The 15,539-nt window shown below is 45.8% G+C and overlaps 1 protein-coding gene across 3 annotated transcripts in view; it reads left to right on the forward strand.

Moving 5' to 3' along the window:
* The window catches only part of NRP2 (neuropilin 2), a 118,832-nt gene that overhangs the window by 42,890 nt on the left and 60,403 nt on the right, over window positions 1-15,539 (forward strand). For all 3 annotated transcript variants that reach the window (XM_077830146.1, XM_077830147.1, XM_077830148.1), the window contains exons 4-7: window positions 3,783-4,013; window positions 4,701-4,856; window positions 7,144-7,313; window positions 10,589-10,744. In XM_077830146.1, coding sequence (XP_077686272.1) covers window positions 3,783-4,013; window positions 4,701-4,856; window positions 7,144-7,313; window positions 10,589-10,744 — 713 coding nt within the window. The remainder of the gene's footprint in view (window positions 1-3,782; window positions 4,014-4,700; window positions 4,857-7,143; window positions 7,314-10,588; window positions 10,745-15,539) is intronic.

Raw genomic sequence — 15,539 nt, forward strand, 5'->3', positions numbered from 1 at the left:
TGTCCCTCAGCTTGGATTCCCTAGACAAATATACTTCCCTTCAGGTAGAAGGCCTCGGGCTGGGACTTCATCAAGTACAGGCCTCCTTGTTGGTACTGAGTGCTGTTAAAATGCTCACTGTCCTCCCTGAAGAGGGCTCTTGGCTTGAAACCACTCTAGACAAAATTCAAAACATAAGCAAGGTTTCAGTTCCTGGAGAGTGGGAGGCACTGAAGCCAGTTGTTTACGCAATCTCAGAGTGCACACAGCCCACCTAGAGAGAACAGTGTCCCCTGAAACCATCTTCAGGGGTAGGAGGGTCTCTGGCCTCAGATCTGCGGGGTAAACAAATCCTGCCTTTTGTTTGTAGACAAACAGATAGGGCATGGATCAGAGCTACAGTTCAGTCAGAACTGGTGCTTATCCGGTGAAGCTTCACTGGCTTTAAAGGGCATCCAATTGAGATACTCCATGTCAGTGACACACACACACACACACACACACACACACACACACACACACACACACACACAATTAAGAGACGCACTGGGCATATAAACAGCTGCTTCCTAATGGTTAAGTCCCCTGGTGTTGTATTGGTCAGTTTTGCTGCGGCACCCCAAAAGATGACATCACAATTTTCAAACATGCCTAATGAATTTGAGCACGCAACGCAAGCGATGCAGCTTAACAGGGCCTGCATTTCAGAAAATACTGAGCAGACCTGTCCTGTGAAAATCAGGCCTCATTAAGGGTGTCTCAAGGTTGGCCCCAGAATCATTACGCTTTTGAAAAGTTTGGCCCCATGACACCCCCTCATACCAAGGAAACTCTGCTGACAGGTATATCTCATGTTTACTACCTGGTAGAGTTTTCAAAGCTCCTTTTTATTATTAAAAATGGAAGAAGAATAAATTAAGCACACTTTGAAAACCATTCCAAGAAAAGAAAAACGACCCACTCCCCTTTATGCAGGAGTTCATGTATAGCCATGATATTGATGCCTTCCAGGAGAGATGGGTCCAAACCAACACCCTCTCACCAAATACTTTGGGAGAGATAGATCTGAACTTTATGGCCCCGGCCATCCCTGCCTCTGGGGCGTGACAGTGAGAGCAGTTTGACTCAAACTGTTTTTAAGGGTATGTCCACACTGCTCTGAAAAAACAACCACCCCAAAGGAGGGGTGGTAGCTTTATTACCGGGAGCGCGGCTCCTGGCGATAAAGCGCTGTCTATACTGACGCTTTTCAGCACTAAAACTTTTGTCGCTCCAGTGTGTGTTTTTTCACACCCCAGACCGAGAAAGTTGCAGCGCTGCAAAGTGCCAGTGTAGACAAGCCCTAAGTGGTTGCCTTTTCGTTGTTTATGTGCTGAATTGTTCTCTCAGCCTGGTGAGTGGGAGCATTTAGCACATATTGCTGAAGTAAACATGATTTCCATTTATTATTTGCAGGTTACCTTTAAAGCCAGTCATTGTTTGCTGGTTATAGTCAAGCTATTGACAAAGATACTAACCGCTGCAAGCAACCTAAATGAGGAAATCGTTGCTATCTAACAGTATCACAGTTACATTTCTGTACAGTCCCTAGAGGACATTTCCTGACAGTCAACATCTGGTTTATTGAATATTTCTGTGCTTTCCTCCTCGGCTTGGAGTGTGTATTAGTCTCTTCATAAATCTGGCTGCCTTTTTATTTGATCAGGAGTAAATACATTCTTATTCTTGTTCTTTGTGTTGTCTTGCAATTTGTGCTTGGCCTCTTGTATTTCCCTCTGTATTATCACACCAGAGAAGCTGGCCGCTCTCCTATAGTCCGTTAAGAAGTTCCTCTCAATGTTCCTCCACCTAGGGGTACTACAGTAACAGTGGTCCAGCTGTTGTCTCAAGTTGCTCTCCTAACTTGCGTAGGCTAGTGCAGATCTTAATAACAAGGCTCCAATTAGTCCCAAGAAGACTTGCATGAACTGGGTGAGTGAGAGCAGTGAGTTTATAGAGGAGAAGCGCAACATCCCTAGAAAACAAAAGTCGAACCCTTAGTGAATGTTAATCCTGTGTTACAGTCATGGTGATAAAGGCCTCTGTAACACCCTCTTTGCCCCTCCGATGGCCCACAGGCTGGAGATTTCTATTGTCAATTGTCCAGCCTCTAAAAAGCAGTGGTTTTAAAGCAGCCATGGTATGAATAGGACACAACCTTCTCTTCTCCCCCACCACCCTGAGGCACCTTGAGCTGGCTGTGGTACAAGGGAGGCCAGCGTCAAGGTCAGGAATAAATAAGTGGCAACATTGTCTGCCCTGTTGGCAATCAGAAAATCTTCCTCGAGAATAGAAATAACTAACATTTCTGGTGCAGACAGCTGAATAAGAGAGAAAGAGCGCTCTGTTCCTCCTGTCAACAGAATCTCTCACACACACACCAGTCCTCCCTGTCCCCGAAATCTTTCAACAGCCACAGTCTGGAGACGTAGGCTGGACCAGCCATTTGCACACTCTACAGCTAAGGTGTTAGGCTTTGGATGATGCTGCAGAGAGGTTGCTCTACTAATTGCCGCTCCGATGGAAAATAAAATACATAATAGCAATAATGAATCATTGATAATTTACACTTTGCTAGCAATTGCCCATGGGAGGGTTTTGAAATGCTTTACATGCAGGACTGAAGTAAGCCTCACAACAGCATTGTTTCTAGGTAAGCATTAGTATCCTTATTTTGCTGATGGGGAAACTGAGGCACAGAAAGGTTGTGTGACTTGCCCAGGACCTTGCAGGAAGTCTGTGCCACAGCTGGGAAAATAACCCAGATCTCATGACTCTCAAGAAGAAATTTTAGTTCAGATGCTGCAGTGATGGGTGCTAGTGTTAAGTTCTAAGATAGACAGGCAGACAGACACAAAATCAGTAGGTCAGGGAGATCTCTTTTAAAAATTAGACAATTCCTTGACCCTGCCAGATTCCATACCTTTCTCTGCCCCACTTAGGTCAGTCACCCTCCCTGACTGTGGGTCATGATTCCCTCAATTAGTTCCCCAAATATAGCCCAAGAGAGCTAGGTCTTTAGTCTGGCCATATATGTGTTTTACCCCTTAGGCCCATTTCTCCCCCCGCCTCCCCACAATATGTTGGGGGAACCGGTATATTATTTACATTAGCCCAGTTGCAGTCTGCTGAGCTGACCCTGAACATGGTGAGTCCAGGTCCGTTGTTGGTGATGGTATGTCACAAGAATGGGTGCATCTTGGACTCTTCATGTCACAATGCCAGCTAAGAAGACCCTGTGTGCCAAGAGCCCATCTGTAGACTGTAGGAATGGGGTGAAAAAGAACAGCAAACTCTTCCTCATGCCTGACTCACTACTGCTGGCCATGCCCCAGAGCATAACCTCTGTACTGCTGGCATGCTGACATTATGACATTGTGTTGTGATAGGTGCTGGCACGTTGCTTTGCAGTGCAGCTTGGGCTTCTAACTTTTTGGGCTTTCCCATTCCCTTAATACCATTTTCAGAGTATTTGCAGCGGGATTAGCTATCGATTCTTGGTGAGGTTTTCAAAGCAGTCTAGACACACGTCTACAGTGAACTTGAGATGTTCAGTCCAAAGCCTGTCGGAATTATTTCACAATCTCACCCTCTGTCTTTATGAAATTTGCAAAGCTCTTGTGCCCCAAGAAGTTTCCAGCAAAAATCCTGACAACGCTCTGGATACGGAGCGAACACTGCCAAGCACGCAAGGAGGCGAGAGCTGTCAATGTCAGCCATGTTGTTGTTGTTGTTAGTTACGTCCGCTTGTTCTACCCCTGCAGGCTCTGAAGACTGTTCTAGAAACTTCACCAGCCCCAATGGCACTATTGAGTCCCCCGGATTCCCTGATAAGTATCCCCACAACTTGGACTGCACTTTCACCATCATGGCCAAGCCAAAGATGGAAATCATCCTTCAGTTTCTGACCTTTGACCTAGAGCATGACCCCTTGCAGGTTGGAGAGGGAGATTGCAAGTATGATTGGCTGGACATCTGGGATGGCATTCCTCAAGGTAAGCACCGGGGTGACGTATCACCAAGGCTTTTCTCTATGCCCGGCTATTCTCCCATTAACCAGCAGTAATAGGGAGTCTGAAAAATTCCATAGAGGGCATGACTCGTTGGTATTCTGCAGCACTAACAAATGCAAAATATTGTTGGCCTTTTCTCAGCTGTTAAATATGGTGATGTTGCAAATTCTATCTGTTCCCAATACTGGGTTTGTCCTCATGGAGTGTCAGCGTAGACTTCATATTACTGATGAACCTACACCTTTAATTTTCTAATTGTATCATTGGATCATTTGCATTAGAGATGAAAAAGATCTATTGATCACTGAGTCCATCTCCTTGCAAGTACAGAATAACGTCTGTCCCACAGAGGCTGTATCAGATGTGTTCTATAGTACATGCATCAGAAATGCAGGTAGATGGACACACAGATGTGCACTAGAAATGCGGAGAGGTGGACAAACTGATACTACACTTGATCTACCTCTGTTCTCGTAAAAAATATAAGTGATAGAAACGAAACAATCAAAAATGCCTTCATTTCATCCTGACTGGTTCTGTAGGGTGGATTATTACTCGCTATCCACTACCAGTGTATTCTTGCAAAGTAGTGCTGACTTGTCAGGTTAGATAAAGACTAAAGAGTCCAACCAAAAGGCTGGAGCTACTTTGCTGCTCTTTCTTTTGCAGTTGGCCCTTTGATAGGCAGGTACTGCGGCACTAAGACACCTTCTGAGATCCGCTCAGCTACTGGTATTCTCTCGCTTACCTTCCATACTGATCTGGCAGTGGCTAAAGATGGCTTCTCTGCCCGCTACTACTTGGTCGAGCAGGAGATCCCGGAAAGTAAGTTGGAAATTTTACCGTCAGGCCTGTTTGTGGGACTCATGCAGTCATGTGGGCTTTTTATTGAATTTCTGGGAGTGTTTCCGTCATTCAGTATGTCTGTGTATGCAAGCATTTGGGTGAGTGAGCCAGGATGAGTGTTTTCAAGAGTGTTTCAGACAGCTGTACAGAGAGAAATGAAACTATGTATATTTTAGCTTCTGCGTGGAAACTATAGTTACTGATTGTGATGAGTTGGACCCTTCCTTCTGGGATGCCACCTGATGTACTGGGATTTCACTGAGCCTTCCCTGCTCAATTAGTTCCCTCTCCCTGCTTTGCTGAATTAGGCTCTCCGGCCTCTTGCAGCACACACACAAAGGTAGGGCCACACCACACTGTAGACACAGACTGAAGTCAGCTCTGCATATTTTCATAAAGAATATGGAGTGAAACGTCACATGAATTGCAGTTTCCATCTTAGTCTCACCTTTTCACTTGTTCCTAATGTTCTCATATTCCTTCTGTACTGAAACTCTCCATGTCTGGTCTTGATCCAAAGGATTTTTGGAAAATTTGGGCAAAATTGGTGCAGCCATATTATTGATAGAGTGGGAAAAACTACAGTTTTCCCAAAATATACTTTCCCAAATTGCCAATTGGAATTTTGCACTTGTCTAATTCAAAAATGCCTGAAGCTAGAAAGTTCAAACTTAATTTTGTTTTGATAGCCCCTGCTAAGGAAGGCGAAAGTATTTGGTTTGATAAAAATAAGTTCTGTTCTTTCAAAATTATGAACATTTAAACTCAGCAAGTTAACACATACATGTTAGAAATTTTTATTTTATTTTTCTTTGTGACATCCTTCACCTAAGATGATGGTCAAAACCTTTCTGTACTGTGATGCCATGTTACAACAGAAGATAGTTTTAGGACACCTCTCTCAGAAGTTTCAAGCTTTCCCCCCTTCCCCTCCCAAGAAAGAAAGAAAGGGAGGGTGGCTATTGTCCCCAAGTTGAAAACCCATGGCCTAGAGCAGTTTAGAATATTGGACATGCACAGTCAGGGGCTGCCGTACTAAGGATATTTGCATTATGGCTGCCTCTGTGCAGTAGTCTTGCATTCGCTATGTCTCAGTTGGGAATGCCTCAGCTAGGGTTGCATGAGTTAAGGATGCCTCAGTTAAAGGCACTTCAGTTTTTCAAATTTATCCCCCCCCATTTTTGTCCCCTTTTTATTCTCTTCTTTAAAAAACAAGGACATTAAATGTACACGCTAATGGTCAAGTTTGAAAAATCAAGGGGACTAAAGTCAGAAAATGAAAAATGTTTGCATCAAATCCTGCTCTCACTCACACTGGTGTAAACTGAGACTTTAATGGCACCGCTTAGAGCATAATTTGGCCCAATTTCTAGTGCAGTGTTAACTCAGCCGTGTTCAACATATGGGACGTTAGTAGAGCTATATCAGTTTACACCAGCTTAGGGTCTGGCCCATGTAGTATTTGCTACTGATGTTTTCTTTGTGAAATGTATCTTACTGTTTGTTAGGAAACATATGCCGTAAAATATACATGATGTGACACATGGCTGAGTTAATGTGGATTTAAAAGCCTTAAAAGTGAGGAAATTCAAAAAGTTGAGTTCTAGATTTCTCAGCGTTAATGGTAGTGACCTTTTAAGCCAGTCTACCTCATGCAGCCACCTATGGACCCACACTTTCCCAAAGGGCAATGCATACCCACACATAGACATCTTTCAAATCTGAGTGCCATTCTTGATCACTCATGTATGTTCCCATCTGTTTCTGGCAACTGTGGGATATGGCAGAGAGTGCATTCCTCAGTGATTCCTTTCCTGCCTTTCCCAGCTTTGGCTAGAATTCACCTCTTGGCTTCAAGAGGTTATAAGTTGCCAAGGAGCTTCACAATCAGGTGCGAGGGCTTGGCACATCTTGAAAAGGGATTGGGGGAGTTGTAAACAGGGTATGGCCAGGGGGAGGGTTGTGGGTGCGCAAAGGTGGAAGAACCTTATTATAGAGGGGAAAGGATCTGGACTGAGCCCCCCACATGTGTTAATTTACAGAGGGTCTTGCAAACCTAAGGCCAGTCCTGTGCTTAATGCTGAATAGTTTTTTGCATTGCATGTGTATGCAGATATTTCTGTGTAAATCCGATCATGGTGACAGACATATGGGTTTGATCTAGGATGCTGGGGAGTAGTTCATGGCTTACTTCCAGTTGGGAGTGAAAGATACAGAATTTGTAAACTTGTCTCTGTGTGTGTCTGCGTGCGCGTGTCTGCTCCAGACTTCCAGTGCAACATGCCTTTGGGGATGGAATCTGGCAGAATCTCCAATGAACAGATCAGTGCCTCCTCCACCTACTCGGACGGAAGGTGGACCCCACAGCAGAGCCGGCTCAACAGTGATGACAATGGATGGACCCCCAACCTGGATTCCAACAAGGAGTTCCTCCAGGTTCGTACAGGTCCCCGTGACAGGAAGAGGAAATAGAGTGCTAAATTATCGAGGATGAATATTAAATCTTGATTTTATTAAGGCATTTGACACAGTCCCATAAGCAAACTAGGGAAATGTGGACTAAATGAAAATACCGTAAGGTGGGCACAAGTGCTTGAAGAATTGTATTCAAAGAGTAATTATCAATGGTTTGCTCTCCAACTGGGAGGATGTATCTACTGGGGATGCACAAGGGTCTGTCCTGCGTCCGGAACTAGTCAACATTTTCATTAATGACTTGGATCATGGAGTGGAGAGTATGCTTATAAAATTTTCTGGGAGGGATAGCAAGTGTTTTGGAGGACAGGATTAGAATTTAAAACTACCTGATAAATTGGAGAATTGGTCTGAAATCTGAAACTCGATAAAGACAAGTGCAAAGTACTACACTTAGGAAGGCGAAATCAAATGCACAACTACAAAATGGGGAATAACTAGATAGGCAGTGGTATTGCTTAAAAGGATCTGGGGTTTATAGTGGATCATAAATTGAATATGAGCCAACAATGTGATACGGTTGTGAAAAAGTCTATCATCTTTCTGTGGCGTATTAACTGGAGTGTTGTATGGAGGATATGGGAGGTAATAGTCCTGCTCCACTCAGCACTGGTGAGGACTCAGCTGCAGTACTATGTCCAGTTTTGGGCTCCACACTTTAAGAAAGATGTGGACAAACTGGAGAGAGTCCAGAGGAGAGCAACAAAAACGATAAAAGGTTTAGAAAACCCGACCTATGAGGAAAGGTTTAAAAAAATGGATTTGTTTAGTCTTCAGAAAAGAAGACTGAGAGGAGACCCTGATAAGAGTCTTCAAATATGTTAAGGGCTGCTATAAAGAGGATTGTCATCAATAGTTTTCCATGTCTGCAGAAGGTAGGACAAGAAGTAATCAGCTTAATCTGCAGTAAGTGAGATTTAGGTTAGATATTAGGAAAAACATTTTACCTCTAAGGATCATTAAGTACCAGAATAGGTTACCAAACGAGGTTGTAAAATCTCCACCCTTGGAGGTTTTTAAGAACAGGTTAGACAAACATCTTGCTGGGATGGTCTAGGTTTACTTGGTTTTACCTGGTCCTACTGCGTCATGGGGGGGCTGGACTAGATGACCTCTCAAGGTCCCTTTCAGCCCTACATGTCTATGATTCTATGATTAATGTGCTGTAGAGATGGGGAATTGCAGCTATAATACTGGGCTTAGCAACAGTTTTGTGTTGCCAGGCAGCTGCTGCAGTGTGCAATATTGAACTGACCTCTAGATCACTTTTGTCAAAAGCATGGTCCGCTAGAGGCCAAGCCAGCATTGTCCTCTGAGCAAGTGCTGAAAGGGCACGCTGGCATTGGCAGGCACTGCTGTGCGGGCCTGGTAGCCAGCACTGGCAGAGCGACACTGTGAGAAAGCATCTCTGCTGGACGCAAAGCCAGCGTTGGCAAAGCCCCACCATTGCACTCCAAAACTTCAGCTTTCCTCCCTCCCGCACTTTGAGCCACATTGACTGTCCTGCTGTTAAACTGACCCTTGAACATAATAAGGCTTGTGGAATATTTTATTGCCTTTGTGACATGCAGAGAGTCCACGGTGGGTGAGCTACTGTTTAGGGAAGTCAGGACGACTCTGCCTTTGTGAAAGGAGCCAGCCCTGCTGCTGGCCCATTAACATTCCTGCACAAGTCCTGACTTGACCTTATGCCCCCTGAACCTCCATGGACTTTCTAGAGAGCTGAGAGAGAGAGAGCAGTCTCTAGCTACTTACAAGGACCATTTACTCTGCAGCCACCCTGATGGCCAGAGTCTTAACTAAATGTTGGGAATGTGCAGCTAGAATAATACTGACTGTGCTGGAGATGTAGTGAGCATGGTCAGTGTGAAATTCAGGTCGGGATTTCAGAGCAAAGTCTTTCTTTAGGCCCTTCGTTAGAAACTCATTGTCTCTCCACAAAGTGTTTCTGAGTGGCTCTATCGCTGTGAGATGGTGCGTGCTAATGGGCATTAAGAACTGAAGGTACTGAAATGTCATTGCCTGAAGCAGATGTCCAAGGGCTTGTCTACACTACCACGTGGGGTCGATCTAAGATACGCAACTTCAGCTACGGGAATAGCATAGCTGAAGTCGACGTACTGAGATCTACTTACTGCAGTGTCTTCACTGCAGTAAGTTGGCAGCTGACGTTCTCCTGTCGACGCCGCTTGCGCTCCTCGTTCTGGTGGAGTACCGGAGTTGACGGGAGAGTGCTCAGTGGTCGATTTATCACATCTATCTAGACGCGATAAATCGACCCCCGCTGGATCGATCACTGCCTGTCGATCCGGTGGGTAGTGTAGACAAGCCCTAAATCTTCATTCGTGGCAGTGCTACCAAGCCAGATCGTGTGACCTTTTTTAACCCACATAACTAAAATAAACATTAAAAACATTGAAAACTGCTGCTCTTGCTAATTGGCCATCATGACTTTATTTTACATGGAAAAGCTCTGTCCCGTGGCTTCTGTCCCATTTAAAAGGAAGCAAGTGTTTAATTTTAGTGACAATCCTGTTGTCTGGTCTGAGGGGAGACTTTGTACTTTCATTTACGGCCAAACTTCAAAGTCCTTAATCAGTTTCACCCAGTCCTCACCCTAGCTGAATTCCTGCTGAGGTCAAACCCTGCTTTTTTCCCATTGAAATCAATGGGAGTTTCCTTAAAGACTGAGTACAAACTGAGAAAGGGCATCAAGATTTTGCCCCTTGTGATCAATCACACTTTCGTACACAGTTACTTAGCCTGCTTCATACTTAAACAGAGACAGAGACACCCGCAACGTACTTTCCCCTCTCTTTCCCCTGAAAGTATAAAATTGCATGAAAACGGCAGAGCATGAAACATTTGTTCTCTGTGGCATGTTCAGTTAAGTGGTCTGAAAATCAGCCCTGGAACAGTACTGCTGAGTTTCCAAACCAGTGTGACCCTTGTTGCACAGAACACTCAAGCAATGGCAGTGGTAAAAGCCACAGCTGTGTCTACATGCTCTGATGAAAGCAAATGGGATATTAGATCCTCCGCTGGTATAAATCCACAAAGCTCTAGTCGCGCTGCACCAGCTGGAGCCATGCTGGTTTGCACCCTCTGAGCAGTTGACTTTTAGTTTTTAAAAATGAGGGGATGGTCCAGTCCACCGTGGGACTGATGGTAATCACCATTTTCTTCCTCATCCTCCTTTCCCTTCTCTCCTCACTGCCCCCCACCCCCCCGATCAGGTGGACCTTCGTTTCCTGACCATGTTGACCGCCATTGCTACCCAGGGTGCCATCTCCAAAGAAACGCAGAATGGCTACTATGTCCGCTCCTACAAGCTGGAAGTCAGCACCAACGGTGAGGACTGGATGATGTACCGGCATGGTAAAAACCATAAGGTAAATGCATTGTCCCTTAACAGCTGCACCTGTGGGAGCCTTGCCAGCGGTGGAGGAGTGGGAGGGGAAAGGCGAGAATACATTTTATGGATTTAGGGATTTATTTTGTAAGGCGTGTTTTGCTGACGCTGCTGGTCAGGGCTGACAGGCTGTGTGGGGAGGCCTTCCCCAGAAATGATCTTTCTCATCGATAGAGCAATCACTGTTCCTTAGAAAACCTGGCTGCTGTTGCGTCTTGCTCAGTGGAGAGAGCCTGCAGTATGTTCTTTGACTGCAAATGAAGGAGAAAATGCTTTTCACAGCCCGTATTTTGCCATACAAGATTCATTGAGCATTTATGGCTGGAGCCCCATCCCCATGCTGGGTTAACAATCACAAAACCACATGAAACTGCAATTCAGGAGTTATTGAGGCCTGGAAATGAAAGGGCACAAATCCTAAGAGGGGATCGCTGTGTCCCGGAGAATAAAACAAACAATAAATAATGAGGAGCAATTCAGTTTGTCAGGCATACAGGATCTGCAGTAGCAATCACAGTTGGCAGTGCTGCTTGGGCCTGCTGTAGCCGCAGCTCCTGGAGGTGTGTAGTGGGGTGGGGAGGTGGGTTGTGTGTAATATGGATGTTTGACCCTTGGAGATCTTTGAGCCTCCGATGCACCCTGAATGCACAATGAAGGGAACGCTCGTGAGGCGCTGTGGTTTTGAGGGTGGGTAGGGGAACAGCTGGCTGCACAGAGTGCAGCTGTATATAAAACAGAAGTGGTTTCAGGTAGGTGCGGCACTGTAATTCGCCTGGGCTGTACAGGTGCCCTTTAATTAAAGGAACTTCTGAAATGCCCCTGAGAGCTCTGTTGTGGTTGGCTGCGGTGTTGACGTCCCCTAGTGGATCGTGTACATAGGCACTGTACAGTGTGGGGAACAGCAGCAGTTGTCCCCCAAACAAGAATTTCATCCGCACAATCTGTTCTGTACATTAACTGCTGAGGGTTGGGGCACAAAACGGAGATGAAGGTGAAGTGATTTTGCTATGACTTTATTTATTTATTTTTCATTTTCCTGAGTGAGGCTCTCAGCCCTCCACTGGCAAAGGGCATGAAACCCTCTGGCTCAACTTCACAGCCATTCATCCAAACGTTTTCTTTCCTCTGTGTCCGCATGGTTTCACCTACCCCACAAGTGTCTTTCAGCATGTGTCTCAGGTTCAGACTAACTAAGGTGCCTATTTGGTCCCCATTACCATTGTATTAGAGCACCTCACACTGACCTATTTATCCCCAGAACACCCCTGGTGAGGTACGGAGGGGGAACTGAGGCAGAGAGAGGCTAAGTGACTTGCCCAGGTCACACACAAAGTCTGTGGCAGAGCAGGCAACTGAATGCAGGGCTCCTGAGTCCTATGATAATGCCCTAACCATTGACCCACGCTTCATATCAAAGCTTACTGCAAATCAACTAGCACCCCTTGGATTTACACTCAAATCATGAAACTCCAAATTTCCTGAAGATTGGCCTGACCCAAACTCCCAAATCCAAACACCTTTGGGCAGATTGGATCTGGAGCTGCATGTGGCAGGTAGGGCCCATCTCTAAAATGTCACATCATTCCAGTACAAAACTATCTGGAGTCTGTGGCTGCCTCCCAGCTGGGCCCAGGTTGTCTCAGAAAGCTCCTAGGCCTTAGCAGACCTCTTGATGAACATTGGCTGAGTTTCTAGACTGCAACAAAACATATAATCAGGGGAGTTTGAAGTTTCATTAGGACCATTTTTGCAAAGCATACAGGGAATGGGCAAAACTGGGGTTAGAAAGATGTGCTCTGAAAAACCAAGTTGGTCAGGCTGGTGTTTAAATTGCCCTTTGCAGGAAATTTGCAAGTCAGTGTCAGTTTCAGTGTGATGCAGATTTTTATCACCTCTGACTTTATCCTTCCCTGCCAGGGGACTCTGTAGACATGAAACCAGATCCTTGGCTGGTGTTAGTCAGGGCAACTGGGTTGACTTCAATGGAGATAAGTTGTTCTACACCAGATGGAGATCTAGTCCACAAAGCGTGAGACCCTTCGGCCCAGATCCTCAGCTGGTGTCACTCAGTGTAGCTGCTCAGCAGTCAGTGGAGCTGTGCTCCTTGACACCAGCTGAGGATCTGGCCCCTTTGTATGTAGAAAGACAGCTCAGCTACACAACCTCCTTCAATATAAATCTCTCCCTCTTTACTCCTTTATGTTCATCCCAGTCTCTCTCCCTCTCCCTTTTGCTGGACTCAATTTAGCAGACACCTCCTGAGGCTGGTGGAGAAGTAATTGCTTTTTGGTGACCTGCCTAGCCTGAAATCAGGGTGACTGGTTTGTTCCCCTCCCCTTTAAATGTTCAGCCTTCAGCAGCTGAGCAGCAGCAGAATGAGTGCAGAACCTTCTGATTCGACTGTACATCCCTCAGCCCCGGAGCGCGGCTCAGCGCATGGAGCACCAGCGAGCTGGCCGCGCTTCCCGTTTAACGTTAATCACTGCTGTTCTTTCATTAGGAAACCTCCCAGATGTCTGTATTTAATGTGCAGATTCCACACTATTCCTGGTGCGTCAGTGCAGCTCTCCGCACGGTTCACAGTGAAATAGTTGAGTGAACCGTGCCAAACAGATTTGTCAAGTCTGCCGCAGTTTGATTTGATGCCACGAGGAGTGGGGAGGGGCGGAGGACTCAGTATTCCTGCGTATACACGTATAGATGGATAAGCCCATCTCCCTCTTGCCTGTGTAAGGTGGGCAGGGAGCCAAGCTTAACTGGCGCTTCCCGCGAGTCGGCTAACATCTACATCTTCATCAGAGAGAGAGAGAGAGAGATACAAAAGAGGAGAAGGACTGAGCATAGGAGGGGTGGATGGCAGATAATATTCTCTCCAGAAAGTGGAGGGCAGGTATGACCTCCCCTCCAGTGCTTATGGTGCCAAGGAAGAGGAAAGGGTGGGTAGATGTGGTGTTTACTGCAGAATTTGAAGGCTAGACTTCAATTCCCTGGCTGCTCTCAGCGTTGATACAGTGTACCAAAGGCAAGGGAACAGGAAAAAGGAGAATAAAGTGGAGGAAAACAAGATTAATGAGAGCTCAAGGCAGCGGGGGACGACTGTTGTTGTCTTGCAGAGTGCTAATATATTTGGGGGAGAGGGAAGGGAGGGTAGCCAAATTGCAAACATGCTGCCTGAATGAGATCAGGACTAATCAGAGTCTTTCTGTTTCCACTCCTGTCCACCAACCTGCCTCCTCAGCCCAGCTGCTCCCAGTCAACAGGTGAGGGAGGCTATGCTGTGCTGAGGAAAGTGATTATAGCTTCGTCTGGGGCATTGCAGGCATGCTTCTCTCCAGATTTAGCCTAGAAAATTGTACACATAGGCAATACATCCACATTCATTTACATGAATGTTGAACAGACGTGCCTGTTATACATTAGTCCATTAGTCTCTCTCTCTCGTACACACACACACGTATGAGACATGGGCCCAGGGTGCAAAATATGGATGCAAATTTCCAGCGCTCCCAAATACATGGTTTATCTCTGTAACAGAGATAAGGAGCAGAGTTGGGGACTTCCTCTCTGCCATGCACACACACTGTTTATAACTACACCACAAACCAGAGAATCAGTGGACCCAATGGGTCATATTTCCAAGCACAGTATAGTGCCCATTTATATCAGTCCCTTGTCAGGCATTTTTGTAAGCTGTAACAAAAAGTACTTGAACTCTCACTTTGGACATCTATGTTCAATGCTCTGGGTGAAAGCTCAGTCCTGTGGCTTCTTTATCTAAAGAGCTGCAGGGAAGATCTAGCCCTCAGCCCACACTCTCCTCTGCACTAAGGTACCGCACTGCAGATGTTTAACCCATCTCCCAAATCCTGACTTGCTTTCACTGTTTGTGTAGATGAAACGAGGATCACTTCAGATTTGTCCATATTTGGAAAATTAGGACCTAAAATTCACCCCTGGAGCTGCACCTGTGGAGAACTACAGGTCCCAGTTTTCCTAGCATAGTTGCAATCCTATGTTTATGGGGCCCAATTCATCCCTTGAAGCATACCAGTAGATCCCATTGCTCTTGGATACCAGCTGACTCCCTGATCTAGGATTTGTCTAGGTATATAGGATCCTATATTATATCTTTAATGGGAATAACTTTTGATCCGGTAAAGGGCACTCTCAGATGCAGAGATTCCGCCCCAGTGATGGTTCTCTGCCCAGTGTACACAGGGCCCAGTCTTGCATGCATTCCTCAGGAAATACTCCCAGGGCAGGCAATGGGAGTGAGGTGTAGAGGCTGAGGTGCACTGCTTTCTGTCTGGCTGCAGGATCATTTCTCTTTTACACCCCCAGTCTGCTATTCCTGGATTTAATAAATGCAGAACTATCCATCTCCTCTTCTCCAGGATCCTCACGCCACCAAGCTGCCCTGCTCCCCATTTCAAGTCTGGCAAGAAAAATAATCTCCCTGACTTTTCTCCTTCATGCTTCTCTGTCTCAAATCCTGAAACCCTAATCCTGTTAACGCGCTCTGTTCCAGGCCTCTGTCTCCATGGGGTAACCTAATCCTGCAGTAAATCTAGTCCATGCAAAGACAGACACACACACAGCTGGGGGAGGAGCGGCTGCTATCCCCGCCCCCACCCTAGAAAACACAAAACCTCTCCCTGGAATGTCCCAAGAAATTGCATGATGACAAAAACAGCACTAAAAATAAATAAGGCAAGAGACTGTCCCCAACCATAAACTGCTTTTTGGATTTAATGGTGCTTTTCTCGCCTTTGCTT

This window comes from Eretmochelys imbricata, chromosome 11 (genome assembly GCF_965152235.1).
Source record: "Eretmochelys imbricata isolate rEreImb1 chromosome 11, rEreImb1.hap1, whole genome shotgun sequence".
NCBI lineage: Eukaryota > Metazoa > Chordata > Testudines > Cheloniidae > Eretmochelys > Eretmochelys imbricata.